Here is a 15,850-nt window from a genome sequence, read left to right on the forward strand (position 1 = left end):
ACACCTTGAAGTCCTGCATGTTGAGCAGGCCCGCAAACTTCTTAGCAGCAGCCTTCACCTCGGTCCCACGCACTAGCACACTGGCACCATGTTGCTGACGAAACCACATCAAAGTCGACTGGTTGACAATGGTGTGCCGGGCCTCGGCCATACCTTCCTACTGCCGCGATGTGTGCTATCGCCAAAGTCCTGTTCAAGCTGCATAAGCTTGTCGCATGACTATCGAACAATGTTGAACGGGCCAGATCATATTCGCGAAGAATGCATCCTGTGGTCCAGCCCGCATCAACCTTGCCCAATATCTCATGCTTCTTCTCCAGACTCAGAACCTTCCTCTTCTGCTTCTCAGGTGGTGGTGGGGCCATCAGCACACACACAAGAATACAGCAAAGCAGGGCCACATCCTGAAGACAGCAGGGAACCACCAAAACAGCAACTGCAGCCACAGCCATTGTTGCAAGCAGAATCACTCACGAGGGGCAGAAAAGCAGGAACTGAAGTGCGGGCTTCTGTTTGCCGGTAAGCAATACAGTACATGTACAGCGTTGCCATATCATATCCAATGGTTGCATTTGAGCACAAAGGAAGCCACACACACACACACCAAACTGACATCTGTCTATAAGGTTCACTTCCATTTGTCCAGGCAAGGGTTGGTATGTGATGGCAACAGCGGATGACCAGATCACCGCCTCAGGCAGTGTATGACTCATGCCGCCTGCCAGGCGACTCTGACCATCTGGAAGGAAAGCAGACAGGTGCATGTGATGGGGGTTTCCGCACTAATCCCGGGGGCTGAGGGACTCCTGCCATTCAGTGTAGCGCCGGACAGGCGGTTTTACCGTACATTTACTCGTGGTTTGTGGTCTCTATCCCTCAGCCGGGAACAACGCTCGCCTCGTCCGTTCAAAAATAACCATAGAATTTTCTTGAAGATATGCTCAATGTCTTTCCCAGGCAAAATTGCATAGAGTATCTTTACCTAACCTTATCAAACCTAACCTTTCCTAATAGGGCTGGCTGCTGTGGTACTGAAACGAATACCCATACGGAATGGCAGTGTATTGTACAGTACAGTACAGTATTGTACTGTACAGCACAGTACTGTACTGTATTGTACATACTGTACACATATATAGTACTGTACTGTGTACAGTACAGTACTGTAGTACTATCATATGCATTGGTACAGAAATTACCATCCTGATACTCTTACTGTTATCACAGCATGTGAAGAAATCTCTTTGTATGTGTGGTGTGTGTGTGTCTCCTGGTGGCCGTGTGATTTTTGACCTTCAATAGAGAGGCGGACGGGCACCGTCACTGAACATGTACTCGTGGGATGTGGTCTGTGTTACATACGTGGTGGCCACCTGCACCCCTCAGCCAGAAACCACGCTCAGCTCGTCCTTTCAAAAATAACCATGAGATTTTCTCGAAAATATCCTCAATATGTTTCCCAGGCAAGATTACATAGCTTAACTGTATTTTACCTTACCAAACCTAACCTATCCCAATATGGCTGCTTGCCAAAGGAGGGTGAATGTGGCACTGAAACGCATACCCATACTGAATGGAAGTGTACTGTACATACACACATACAGTACTGTAGTACTATCATATGCACTGGCACAGAAATTACTGTACTGTACTGATCTTGTACTCAGTGTGGGAAGGTCTCTCTCTCTCTTTGGTGCGAGTGTCTCCTGGTGGCCACGTGATTTTCGACCTTCGATAGAGAGGCGAATGGGTGCTGTCACCGAACACATACTCATGGCTTGTGGTCTCTGTTCAATGGTGGTGGCGGTTGGGCAAGACTTAGCCCTGTGGCTATGCGACTTCTGACATTCGGTATAGAGGCTGACGGGCGCTGTCAGTGAATTGCGCTCATGGCTTGTGGTCGTGTTACATGTGCAGTGGCAGTGAGGAAAAGAGCTACCCTGTTGGCCACGCAATATTAGGCGTTGGGTAGGGATGCACATGGACATTTTGACACCAATTGCGGGTTACAATCGTACTGCTCGGGTGCTGGAGGTTCAATGGAAGTGACCAGACGAGCGCGCGACTTTGACCATTCAGTACAGGGACGGATGGACATTTTAGCTCTGGTTCTGGGTTGCACACTTCTTCCTGCTCTCAGCTCAAGCCCAGTGGCCACAATACCAAATGTTTGGACGTGTTGGCTGGCAGGCCGAAGTTCTCTGAATAATTGCAAGTAAATTCGGATAATGGTTTAATAGAGCCATGGCCCAGCGTCCAGATAATGAACACACTTGGATAATGAACGTCCGGATATTGAGGGATCACTGTAAGAACAATTATGGAAAATTTTTCACATAAATAATGTTTGTGGTGCATTGCAGTCTTCTGGAAGTGTTATCAAAGCGTTATTATTGTGGAGGGCTAGTCTAAGCCTTAGTTGTGTTACCAAACCTCTGCTATGTATATGGACACCAGCAAAAAAACAACAAAAATTGCCTCCTCTCCCCCACTCACTCTCCCTACATGCACTTCAAGGACCATCTGATGCAATCAGCTTGAAGTCAAAAGATTGGTGAGTATTATGACACTTGTTTTTTATTTTTGGTTAAGTATTAACTGTGATATGAAGGTTTAATGGACTATTTTCACGATTTTCTCAGGAATGCCCAGCTATGGGAAGGGTTCGCGGAAGATGTGCCAGACGGGATGGGTTAAGACAGAAACAGTAACTGAAATGTTTTTCATTAGATTTCTTACTGAGCTGATAAAATATGCATGGCCAGATAAATTTTATGAGTAACTAGCCAGACTGGCAACCTGATAAAACAGTGATAAAAATAATAATAATAATAATAATAATAATAATAATTTCTATCTCTGGACAAATCTACATACCATACTGCAGTTCAAAGCTGTTTTGTTGTTAGCTATTTATGATGCTGTGGGAGACTGTGCAACAGTTACATGAATAGGATGGTTCCTCTACTGAAATAATAAACTGTATGACCCATTTGCAATTGGTCCTTGACTAAAGAGTACCTTACACAGTGTAAGCTTACAAATCCTTCCAAAAAATACAACAAAGTGGACAGAAATACTTAAAGCAAAGGATACATACATAGTCACCATCCGCCTTCTTGTGAATAACAGCCTGACCAACTTGCACAGTTGTTTTGGTGATATGGAACCTGCCAATACTCTGGTAACATGGATACTTCTCTTCAAAGACCCGCTCGTACAGAGAGAACACTCGCTTCTTGTCGTCTACTGTCCTCATACGGTCAGAGTAGATCACACCGACATAGTCTCCAGGGTTGTATGAATCAGAGGTCTGGTTTTTCAGCATTATCTCACACCATCTGGTACAAAGACAATACATGTAACATGCATTTCTCCATCATGTTAATCTTATTTCCCACAATTAAATGGGGAAAATCTATTGCCAGACAATTCCGTAAACGGTGGCCACAAACAAACTGCTTCCATGTAGCCCTGTCCCCTGCCATTTCGTTGCCCTCCCCACAGTTCACACCCCCTTCTCTCAAATACCTCTCCACACCATCCCTCTATCTCATCCTCGGCCTCCTCCTCCCCCCCCCTACACTCTCCTTGTTAGTCTCTCACTCTCCATCCTCTCCAGATGGCCAAACCACCTTAATTTATTTCTCCTAATGCTTTCTATCACATCCACATCCACACCACAACACTCCTTCACTTTCTCATTTGCCAGTCTGTCTCTCCCTGTAACTACATGTTCCATAAAATGTTCATTGTTTTCTTAGTTCTTCTTTTATGTTTCTGTATTTCCGTTTGACAGGAAACAGATATACAAAATCACAGAAAAGAACTATCAAAATAGGGAACATTATATGGGCAACATCCACTCACTCATCCTTCAAACTTCTGAAATTCTTGGCTCTACCTTGCTGGCAATGGAGCCACAAAATATATATCTTCAAAAAACTCTGTGAGATAGCTGACCCATTAAAAAAAAAAAAAAAAAAAAAAAAAAAAAAGGAGGGCAGGGGATGCATCCTCTGTCATATGCAGTTAATACATCCATTTCTATTTTTCATTAATTCTTTGCTTCCCCAACTTCTATACCTTGTTTTCTCATTCATTCATTCATCTTCTCGGCCTCTCATAATTTGCTTTCTCATTCATTCATCCATCTCCTTGGCTTCCCACACCTCCTTTCACCTTCAAATTCACTGATGTTGTATCTTTAATCAACAGGCTTCATTCAGCGATACATGTCATTAATCTGTACTCTCTTATTTAATCTACACAATCAACTTGCCTATAATGCACATTTTCATTGTGCATTTCTTACACAGTGCACGAATGGTTTTTGGCCATCTGCTAAGAAGTATCATTCATTCTTTCATCATCCAATCCTATGTTGCCCCATGAGGAGCACAGAAGTCCAGGACTAGGCAAGTTGGTCCTGACATTTAAGATGAGAGTGACCATCCTTAATCATCTGAGTGGCATTACGTGAGCAATAAACCCCAACCATCCCTTGAATATAAACCTTCACCAGCTCAATCCGATTGGAGTGCCGCAATTACCCACTAAACCACCAGGTGCAAAAATCTGCCTATATGGTTGTCATCCAACGTAGTAAATGGTTTCCTGGTGTACAGGAAACCACTTGGCTTGTCATCCGATGTAGAGTCACCCATAGGCAGAACAAAGAGTAAAGAATGTAGGAAAGAAAGACAAAAGAGGGAGTGTAAACTCACCCGTAGGCAGGAGCATGAGGAAAGAATGAAGGAAAGAAAGAAAGAAGGAAAGTAATGCTGGGAAATATGACACTGGCAGAAGTGAAGAATGCTGTGATGAGACTGAAGAATGGAAAGGCAGAGGGCATTGATGAGGTGTATGCAGAGATGATTAAGTGCACAGGCGAGAGTGGAATGAAGTGTCTGTCAGAAATAAACATGAAAGTTTGGATGACTGGAATTGTACCAGTAGAAGGCTGCAATCATAGCCTTGCTCAGGAATAAAGGTGAGAAAAGTGAGTGCAAGAAATAATGACATAAGGCTGATATGCGCTGTTGGACAGGCATATGGAATAAGTACTGCAGACCCTCATTATACGATGAACCGATATGCATTGAACTGCTTATCCGTCCATCCATCATCCAATCCTATGTTGCCCCATGAGGAGCGCAGGAGCCCGGGGCTAAGCAAGTTGGTCATGACATTAAGATGAACTGCTTATACGATGATGAAAAAGATAGAATTATTTTAAATACTAGATATGATAGAATTTTCACTTACACGATGATTTTGATCACAAACTAAGCCCTGCTGGTTGATATACAATCGATATATTCGCTAGTGTACTGTAGTCACCCTCATACAAGTCTAGTCATTTCCTTGTTCCAAGATGGCATTTGCACTCGTCACTATAGGGTTTGTTAGTGTCAGTGATGGAGCAGTAGTGTGGTGTGAGGTTATGCAGTTTTTTTTTTTTTTTTTTTTTTTCTTTTTTTTTAAAGGAAGAAGGAACCAAAGGCAACGAGCCCGCAAAACTGTTCCCTCGAGAGAAAAACAAAATAGAGAGAGCCAAATTCAAGATCTGATCATTTTGAGATGCCTGGACACACTGCGTTTGAAAGACTGGAGATCATAGGACGCAGGAAATACAGACAGAGGGAGACAGTTCCAGAGTTGACCTGTTGCATAAATGAAGGACTGGGAGTAACGGTTAACTCTTGCATTAAAGAGTTGGACAGAAAAGGGACAAGAGTTTGCTGCTAGATGGGTGCTACATGCCCGTTGTAGAGGTGGAGGAATGTATGTAGACAGTTCAGAGGAGCAGTGACCATTGAAGTAGCGATAGAAAAGAGATAAAGATGCAACAGTGCAGCAAAGAGACAGGTTGAAGGGAGTCAGTAAGAGAAGAAGAGTTAGAGGCAAAATGCCTTTGACTCCACCCTACTGAGAAGAGCTGTATGTGGGGAGCCTCCCCACACATGAGAGTTGTACTCCACGCAGGGGCGGATAAAACCCGAGTATAGAGTCAACAATTGTGCATGGGTAAAGAAGGAATGGAGTCGACTTAGCACACCTAATCTCTTGGAAGCAGATTCTACAAGAGATGTAATATGATCTTTAAGATAAGTCCCGAGTAAATGAAACCCCAAGCATGTTCAAGGATGATGCAGGATTAAGCTGATTATTATTAAACATTAGTGGGTACACCTGTGGAATATTTTGTCAGGTTGACAGGTGCAAAAACTGAGTCTTTGATGCATTAAAACAAACCAGATTATTTTTACCCCAGTCAGAGATCTGAACCAAGTCAGACATTAGGCGTGCCATAGCCTCATCCCTTGTTTGTTGAAGTAACTGCTGAGATGGACGTTGCGGGAATCGAATGGAAAGGTGAAGGGTGGAGTCATCAGTGTATGAGTGGATAGGGTTAGATGTACAGCTTAGAAGGTCATTGATGAATAAAAGGAAGAGGGTTGGTGATAGGACTGAGCCCTGAGGAACACCACTGTTAATAGATCTAGGAGAAAAATGATGGACGTCTACAACAGCGGCTATAGAACGACCAGAAAGGAAGCTAGAGATGAAGGCACATATAGAAGGAGGGAAACTGTAAGAGGGCAGTTTCGAAATTAAAGATTTATGCCAGACTCGATCAAAAGCCTTTGAGATGTCAAGTGCAATGGCAAAGCTTTCGCCAGAGTCCCGAAAGGAGGATGACCAGGAGTCTGAAAGGTAGGTGGGAAGATTGCCTGTGGAGCGTCCCTGACGGAACCCATACTGACAATCAGAAAGAAGGTTGTGATAGGAAAGATGCTCTAAAATTTTTCATTATGAATAGATTTGAAAACTTTTGTGATACAGGATGTTAAAGCATCCTGAGTGAACTTCCAGCAAGAAAGAAAGGTACAAGTTGACAGACAAAGGCGAAAGAGTTTGCCTTGGCAGGGTGTAAGCACTAAAGCACAGTTCTTGAGAACAACAGGAGGGATTCCATCAGGCCCATATGCCTTACTAGTATTGAGGCCTGTGATGGCAGAAAATACATCAGTTGAAGAAATTTTAATGTCAGCCATGAGGAAATCAGAGGGGGGAAGTGATGGAGGAACAGCACTGGAATCGTCTAAGGTGGAATTGGAGGAGAAAGTCTGAGCGAAGATATCTGCTATATCAGTATAAGAAGTAGCTACAGAGCCATCAGAGTAGAAAAGAGGAGGGAAGGATGATGAGGTAAGTTTGTTAGAAAGGTTTTTGGCAAGGTGCCATAAGGAGCAGAAAGAATTTGAGTTAGAGAGTTGAGAGCATTTAGTATGGATGAAATTATTTTTAGCAGAGCGAAGAACAGACTTAGAACGATTCCGGGAAGAAACGTATAAAAGATGTGATTCAGGGGTGGGTTGGCTCCGGTACCTTTTATAGGCCCTCTCTTTGTTGTGGACAGCATTAGAACAAGCGTGATTAAATCAAGGCTTTCGTGCATTAGTCAAAGGATATGAGAAAGGAATGCATGCTTCCATACCCGAGAGAATAACCTCCATAATGCGCAAGGCACACTCAGATGGCTCCCGGCCATGGAAGCAATGATCATTCCAGGGAAAATCAAAGAAGTACTGCCTGAGGGCCTCCCAATCCACAGCTCCAAAGTGCCACAGACGACGTTTCTTTCAAGAGTCCGAAGGCTGTACCGGAGCGACAGAACAGGTAAAGGTGATAAGGTTGTGACCAGAGGAGCCCAACGGTGAGAAAAGATTAACAGTGTAAGCAGAAGGATTAGTTGTAAGGAAGAGGTCAAGTATGTTGGAGCTCTCTCCAAGGCGGTCAGGGATACGGGTAGGGTGCTGTACAAGCTGCTCTAGGTCATTAAGGATAGAAAAGGTGTAGGCTTATTCACCAGGTGGATCAGTGAAAGGAGAGGAGAGCCAAAGGTGGTGGTGAACACTGAAATCTCCTAGAATGGAGATTTCAGAGAATGGAGAAATGGATAGAATGTGTTCCATCGTAGAAGATAGTTAAAAAATTTTTTATAGTCAGTGCACTGAAGTGAAAAAACTACCAGTTTAGGTAAGATGGAAGGTCTTTTGACATTGTTGAGTGTATGATCCTTGGCCAAAAACATATTCCCATTGAACCCATGTTATACCTGGCAACAGGCTTGATATATGATAAATTGTTATGGAATGGAATTTTTCAACACATCCTCAACATGAAATGGGGGTGATGTATCAGAGAAATAACTGATAGAAGACCTCATGAGTGACGAACAGGATGGCTTTAAGAGTGGAAGACATGTGGATTAAATATTTGCAGTGAGATAGGTAGTGTAGAAGGGTTGTGAGTAATGGCATTTATGTACAGTACATTTTTTTTTTTCACCATAAAATAACTTTGTCACAAAATGTGGGGAGCACTGTAAAAACTTTTTGTGATGGGTGTAGTGGTGAAAAGAATATATCTGAGCCTATACATGCTATTCTCAATATATATATAGTGAACATACATATTTTTATTACTTTCATAGGTAACAGTAGCTTTAAAATTCTGTATCTGTGTGTATTCATAGTCAGATTCAGTAAAATTATTTCTTACATTACTAAGTTTGGTGTTTGATTTTCGTGAACATTTTCATAAGTATCATAAGAGACAGACATACAGACAGACAGACGGACACCCTATCCCTGGTCACCATGCACCCTCTCCTCAAGCATGATGTATCTGTTCCCTCGACAGAGAGCCGAGAAAGTAATGGATTACATCAGTGTACAATGAACCGATTTTTGATAATGGTGGAAGAAAGAAAAGTAAGATAAAAGCAAACCCCATGAGAAAATAATAGTTGAACTATGCCTCTATAATAAAATCGCATACAGTGTGAATGAAATCAAACATAATGAATTTAAATCAGACGCTGACTGTTTTCCGTATGCGTCCAGTTACGACTTTTCTTAGTTTTGTTATAAATGTCATTCAGGTTTATCTCTAGAAATTTAAAGGGCACATATTTATCATTAAAGATATCATTGCTTTAATTTGTATCTGTACAATCCTGTATTTTACAAATAACTGATGGCCTTGGCTGGAATACAAAGTCAATCTGGTGCACGTTCAAACACAACGGAAATTGACCAATCACAGCCCGAGAGCTCTGTGCAGTGTTACCAAATCCACCTGTCATCAGCTGGCAAAATCGGTGCATCAGACTCCGTGAAACCAAGTAGTGTATAGATTTCTTATTCATATCTGAAATATTTTCCTCATATTTAGAAATTACTGAATTCCATCATAATTCATAGTTTTCAAATATAATTACCCTCTTTACCAAACCTTCACCCCCCCCCCCAGGCAGCCCTTTGTGCCCCCCTAGGGGGGTGCACCCCACAGGTTGGAAACCACTGGTATAGAGGGTGAGGAGGTTAGGGAACTGACAAAAAACTGGGCTGGCCAGAAGAATTCCGCACACAGGTGTGTATGACTAGGGTGGTTCTTCCCTGGTGAAGTCATAGTCATTGGACTGGCCCTACTTGAGAGGTAGTATGAAGTGCAAAAGCATGGACGTGTAGGCCTGTGAGGTGGAATCATGATTTCAAAAGCTTGAGCAGTGAGTGAATGAAAGTGTCTCCCATTCAAATGGGCAGACTGGTTAGTTTCTCCTATCATTCCTAGCTTTTTGGATCCTATCTCACCTCTATCCAAGAGTCAGAAAGGAGGTGTGGATCATGAAGATGACCAAGTCTTTTTATGAGCTTATTAATGTCTGGTACTCTTAAGGCCAATTTGGGGTGGCTGGACCAGTCTTTGAGGACTAAGTAAGGGTGACAATGAAAACCAAGATAAAATTAATTTTTTACCTAGATTCTGTTGCTTGTATAATGCATGATTTCTGTAACATGATGTAAGGTTAGGACCAAAATGTCCCATTTCAGGCAAATGGACTGTTCTTCAAAACTACCAATTGCTCAAAATGCAACATTAATAAATTGATTTTAGGCTGCTTCACCATTACCAATAGCTAATGAAACATCTTAACACAGACAAATACAGGGGAAAGTACAAAACGGAACCAATGAACCGCTTGCACTGCGTGGCCTATTTGGAAACATCATATTACATCTCTTGTAAAAACTGCTTCCAAAAGATTGGGTGTGCTAAGACGCTGCTGACATTATACACGGGTTTTATTCATCCCTCGCTCTCATCTTAAATGTCAGGACCAACTGCCTAGCCCCGGGCTCCTATGCTCCTCATGGGGCAATGTAGGATTGGATGATGGATGGATGGATGGATTTATTCATCCCTGTGTAGGGTACAACTCTCATGTGTGAGAAGGCTCCCCACATACAGCTCTTCTCAACAGGGTGGAGTCAAAGGCTTTTTGTCTCATTAACTCTCCTCCTTCTACTGGTTCCCTTCAAACACTGTCTCACTGCCGCACTGATGCATCTTTATCTCTTTTCTATCTCTGCTTCAATGGTCACTTCTCCACTGAACTGTCTGCTTGCATCCCTCCACCTCCATGAAGGGCAAGTAGCACCCGTGTAACAACAAACTCTCATCCCTTTTCTCTCCAACTCTCTAAGGCAAAAGTTAACTGTTACTCCCAGTCCTTCATTTATGCAACAGGTCAACTCTGAAACTGTTTCCCTCTGTCTGTATTTCCTACTTCCTATGATCTCCAGTCCTTCAAACACAGTGTGCCCAGGCATCTTGAAATGAATGAATCTTGAAATTGGCTCTTTTTTGTATTGTTTTTACCCACTCACTTGATATAGTGCTGTTTTGGGTGTCTACCCTTTCCACTCTTCCTTCTTCCTCATCTGCCTTTCCTTCATTCTTTCCTCTTCCTTCTGCCTACAGGTGCTTTTTACACATCCACTTCTGTCTTTCCTTCCCTCATTCTTTCCTCTTCCTTCTGCCTATGGGTGACTCTACACTGAGTGACAAGCCAAATGGTTTCCTGTACACCAGAAAACCATTTACAGCAGGGCCCCCATTTATGCGTATTAAGTTTATACGTTTCTCCATTTATGCGAGCGGCAAAATATTCATTCAATAAATATCAGTTTTTGCAAAATTAACTCAATCTATGCGGCTCGCTACACATAGTGGCCTGAATTCGGGTTCCAGTCGGGGAATTCCCACCAAAGACTGTCTCCTCGCCACGCTGCTCAGTTCAGCCAGAGTCTCTCACCGAAACAGACGTGCTCTGAGCGGTCTCCATTCTAAAACGTGACATATATTTACATGTAAAATAGGGGGTTAGGTTCTAGGAGCCCCATATTTTTCGTTAAAAATATATTTAAAGATAGGTTATTATAAATATGTCTGCCGTAAGACACCCAAGACAGTGTGTTTACATACAATGTCGCCGACTGGATTCATCAGCGCATTCTAACACAGCCTAACCAACTAGTTTTGCCCCCTAACACTCCCCATAAAAATTTTAACCACCAAGGATTGACACTAATCCTCTTGGAAGTCCTCACTGCCAAACAAGAAAAAACTTTTGATCTAACCAACACATCAATGGCTGTCCAGCATCAAGCATATTTCGTCAGGAACCACTTTCGGCTCACACACACACACACACACACACACAAAAAGTGTGAAACTATGTTTCTGAAAGTCATTAGTCATCAACAATAAAGGAAAAAAAAAAAAAAAAAACTAGCTATACTGAAGTCAACACAGAGTAATTGCGTACTTCTCACTTCTCAGATATGCACGAATTTGTACACTCGATCAAAAAAGTATCAGTGCACAGGGGGTGCGATGCCTACCGAAAAGGTTCGAACAACTGCTGACATTACCAATGTCTCATTGTGTATCATCAGTGTCTGTCTATATAAACATTACATTTGCTATATGTTTGTAAGAGGATATTGCTAGTTGGCGATATATAACACCTCCCGACATCAGGGCTACCAACATGTGGTAGGTTGGATACTAATATTTCAGTGACCTTCGTTCTGTGGTCCCAAATGTTTCACACACGTTGCGCACCGATACTTTTTTTACCGAGTGTACATTGTTCTTTGTTTATTATTATACCTTAGTTTGAATAAATAGCATTGTTCTTTATAATGCAGGAGTATCAATGTCCATGTGAATGTGAATATAATAGGTAATCATAAGTCTAACCACTAAAGTGGGGATCGTCTGTCCACCAAACTCCATTTTTCCCATAAGGCCTGTAGTTCCATTTAGGCATGCCTGTTTGTCCACCAAACTGTCGCATAAATGGGGGCCCTACTGTACTATGCTGGGTGGTAACAGTATAACCAAATTATGGCACCAGGTGGTTTTGTGAGAAATGAAGGTGCTCCAATCAGATTGAGTCGGTGCAGGTTTATATCCAATGGGAAGTTGGGGTTTATTGCTCATGTAATGCCACCCAGGGATGAATGAGGCTAGTCACTCCCATCTTAAATGTCAGGACCAACTTGCCTAGCCCCAGGCTCCTATGCTCCTCAAGGAGCAACACAGGATTGGATAATGGATGAATGGATTGTTTTTTTCTTGGAAGGAACAGTTTGCAGGCTCCTCACCTTTGGTTCCTTCTTCCGTAAAAAAAAAAAAAAAAAAAAAAAAAAAAAAAAAACAGAATTCACCTGAAGAGATCTCGCAGATTGAGGTCCCAGGGTCCTCCGCGCTGGCCCCATAACCCTTGATCCAGGATCTCCTCTGTCAAAACTCTACTGAACTTGACCATACTTGTTACAATATCCTGGGGAACTTCACTGTACATCATTCCAAGGATAAATTCCTGATCAGCAGGAGAGAGTGCTTCAACATGAACCTGAAAAATATCAGTACAGTACAGTAATTCCTTATTAACAATATGGATGTATTCTACAAGGCAAAGTGTTAACTGAGGATGATTTTATGAAAACACACACACACACAGAATAGCCTGGACAAAGAGATCGTCCAGTCTAGAAACTTAAACGAGTTTAAAATTAAATTCGACTTATTGAGAAACAGCGACGGAAACCCACGAGCATAGTACATTCCGTGTATATCACAATTAGGCATATTCTTAAATATTTGGAACGACTTAGACAAAGAGGTGGTGCATGAGAAAAATATTCATGTGTGTAAAGGTAGACTTGATAAATGTGGACATGGAGACAGAACAACACGAGCATTGCTCAATTCCTGTATACTACAAATAGGTAAATACACACGAACAGCCGGAGAGAGCGGACGTCCCAGGCATCGCTCCTAACCTTGAGTAGTTTCAGGAATTTTGTCTGTCCTGTCTCCTAGGGTCTTTCTTTAAATTTAAAATAATGAAAGGTAGTAGACTACCAAAAATGTAAAGATTTGTTGGCAATAGTATACATGAATGTTTGTGGCTTATTCGGTAACGGCTGTTTAGGTACTTTACATTAAACATGCCCGAAAATGTAAACAATGAGGGAATGGAATTTCAAGGATTTGATGCTAATACTAATGTCATGGACCTGGTGAAAACATTAATTAAGAGGATTAGTGAACTCGAAAAAAAATAGAGAATATAGTGATAAAGGATGTGTCAGGAAATACGGAAACCACCATACAGAGTCTAATCCAGTCCAACGAAACAGCCAATGAAGAGATAAGGAATTTGAAGAGGGAAAATGTTGAACTGACGAGGAAACTTGAAGAGAGTACTAATAAAACGGAGAAGGTGAGTAATGTATTAGAAGAACATAAGGCAAAGTGGGCACATGTAGAAGAAGAACAGAAAGAAGTGGTCAGCTTAAGAGAGATCATCCAGGAAGAAAGGGAAATGAACAAGAAAGAAATGGAAGAAAATGTAGTGAAAATACTAAAGAAAAAAGAGAAAATAGTGAGAGAAACTGTAGAAAGGAACAGATGTGTGGTAGTATTTGGAAACAGGGAAGAGGAAGAAAAGGTTAGGTTCGCAAGACTCGAGAGAGACACGAACATGGTGAGAGGAATATTAGGCAAGATTGACCCCGAAGGAGACAAGTGGGTAAAAGAAATTGAGGAAGTAAGGAGGATAGGGCCTCATAAGAAAGGGGAAACAAGACCAATGAGAGTCAAGTTTACATCAGAAAGTGTAATAAATGAGATACTTAAAGTGACCTGGAAATTAAGCAAAGAGGCGGGGATGGAAAATATTATAATAAGAAAAGATCTGAATGAAGAAGAAAGAGAAGTTTTAAAATCATTAAAGGAAGAATTAAAGGAAAAAAATGATAAGAGGACAGAGGAAGAACGTAATACTTTTTTTTGGAGAGTGTTGGATATGAGAGTAAGGAAATGGTATTTAAGGAAATAGAAGTGAAAGAAACTAGGGGGGATGGTTGTGAAAGATCAGAAGTTGAGGAAGTGGTACGGACAGAGAGTAGGAGAGAAGAGGGTATTAATAATGTCAAAAATAATTTGAAGGTGATATATACTAATGTTGATGGTTTCATATCGACAAGGATCGAAATTAATGATTTCTTGAGAGAACATGAACCTGATGTCATGTGCTTTGTAGAGACCAAATTAAGAGAAGATATTGATGTTCATTTGGGAGATGGCAAATACAGTACAAACTGTGGAGAAAAGACAGAAAAGAAAAAAAGGGAGGAGGAGTGATGATAGCAGTGAAGAACAACATAAATGTAGATACTGTGGAAATGAGAGAAGGCAGGGCTGAAGTGATATATATGAAATTAGAAACTGGAGAGAATGTTAAGAGAGATATGGCGGTAGTGTATGTTCCCCCAAAGACGAGAGCATGGAAGGATGACGAATACCATGAGATGTTGTCAGATACGGCTAGCTACTTGCAAAAAATAATTGAGAAAAGCAATAATATAATTTTGGTGGGTGACTTTAATTGCAAAGAGGTGAACTGGGAGGAATGGTACTCGGGAGGCGGCAAGGATTCATGGGGCACTATGTTATTAAATATAATAATGAATAATGTGATGACGCAGTGGGTCAAAGAAGAGACACGGTTTCGAGGTGAGGACACACCAGCAAGGTTAGATTTACTGTTCACCAAAGAACCCGATGTAATAGAATCATTGGAATATCTCTGTCCTTTGGGAAAAAGTGATCACGTGGTCATTGAGTTCCAGATGTTAATAGGAAACGTCGAGCCAAGAGATGAGCTTCATAGACAGGGAAGATACAACTTTGGCAAAGCAAATTTTACAGGATTGAGAAACTTTTTTGAAAATGCGGATTGGAGAAAATTCAGAGAAACAAGAGAGATACAGAGGAAGTGGGATATCTTTCTAGACCTCTATAATTTGGGAGTGGAAAAATTTGTACCAAGAGTAAGAGGGAAAGAAAACAGGAAAAAGGAGTGGTTTAATAGAAGGTATATGATAGCCAAAAAAGAGAGAGATAAGGCGTGGAACAATTGGAGAAAGAGAGGTAACGACAGAACAAAGGAAGAATATAAAAGAACAAGAAACGAATACACAAGAATACGTAGGGAAGAAGAAAGGAATTTTGAAAAAGGTATAATTGACAAATGCAAGGATAACCCAAACTGTTTTATAGATTTGTTAACGGCAAACTGAAACAAAAGGAAGGAATCACCAAGCTGAAAGTAGATGGAGAGGTCTTTAAGGATGCGGCAATGCAAGCAGAAATAATGAACAAACGTTTCCAGTCAGTTTTCACTAAAGAAAAGGAGCTTGTGGAAGGGGAGAGAGTGATAAGAAATGTTCTGGTGATGAAAGATATAAAATTGGAGGTGCAGGAAGTGTATAAATTACTGGAAACTCAAGATGTAAGGAAAGCCCCAGGACCTGATGGAATTTCTAATTGGGTACTGAAGGAATGTAGAGAACAACTGGCGGATAAAATTCACAGCTTAATTGTATGCTCACTGGAAGAGGGGAAAGTGCCAAAAGAA

The 15,850-nt window shown here is 41.6% G+C and overlaps 1 protein-coding gene across 1 annotated transcript in view; it reads right to left on the reverse strand.

The window, feature by feature from the left end:
* LOC145406748 (midasin) overlaps nucleotides 1-15,850 on the reverse strand; it is a 489,879-nt gene that overhangs the window by 260,118 nt on the left and 213,911 nt on the right. The window contains exons 18-19 of the mRNA XM_080277847.1: nucleotides 12,591-12,778; nucleotides 3,101-3,341 (exon numbers count right to left, since the gene is read on the reverse strand). Of these exons, the coding sequence (XP_080133973.1) occupies nucleotides 3,101-3,341; nucleotides 12,591-12,778 (429 nt within the window). The remainder of the gene's footprint in view (nucleotides 1-3,100; nucleotides 3,342-12,590; nucleotides 12,779-15,850) is intronic.

Source organism: Coenobita brevimanus, chromosome 71 (genome assembly GCF_032717465.1).
Source record: "Coenobita brevimanus isolate Jiangsu-jjx chromosome 71, ASM3271746v2, whole genome shotgun sequence".
NCBI lineage: Eukaryota > Metazoa > Arthropoda > Malacostraca > Decapoda > Coenobitidae > Coenobita > Coenobita brevimanus.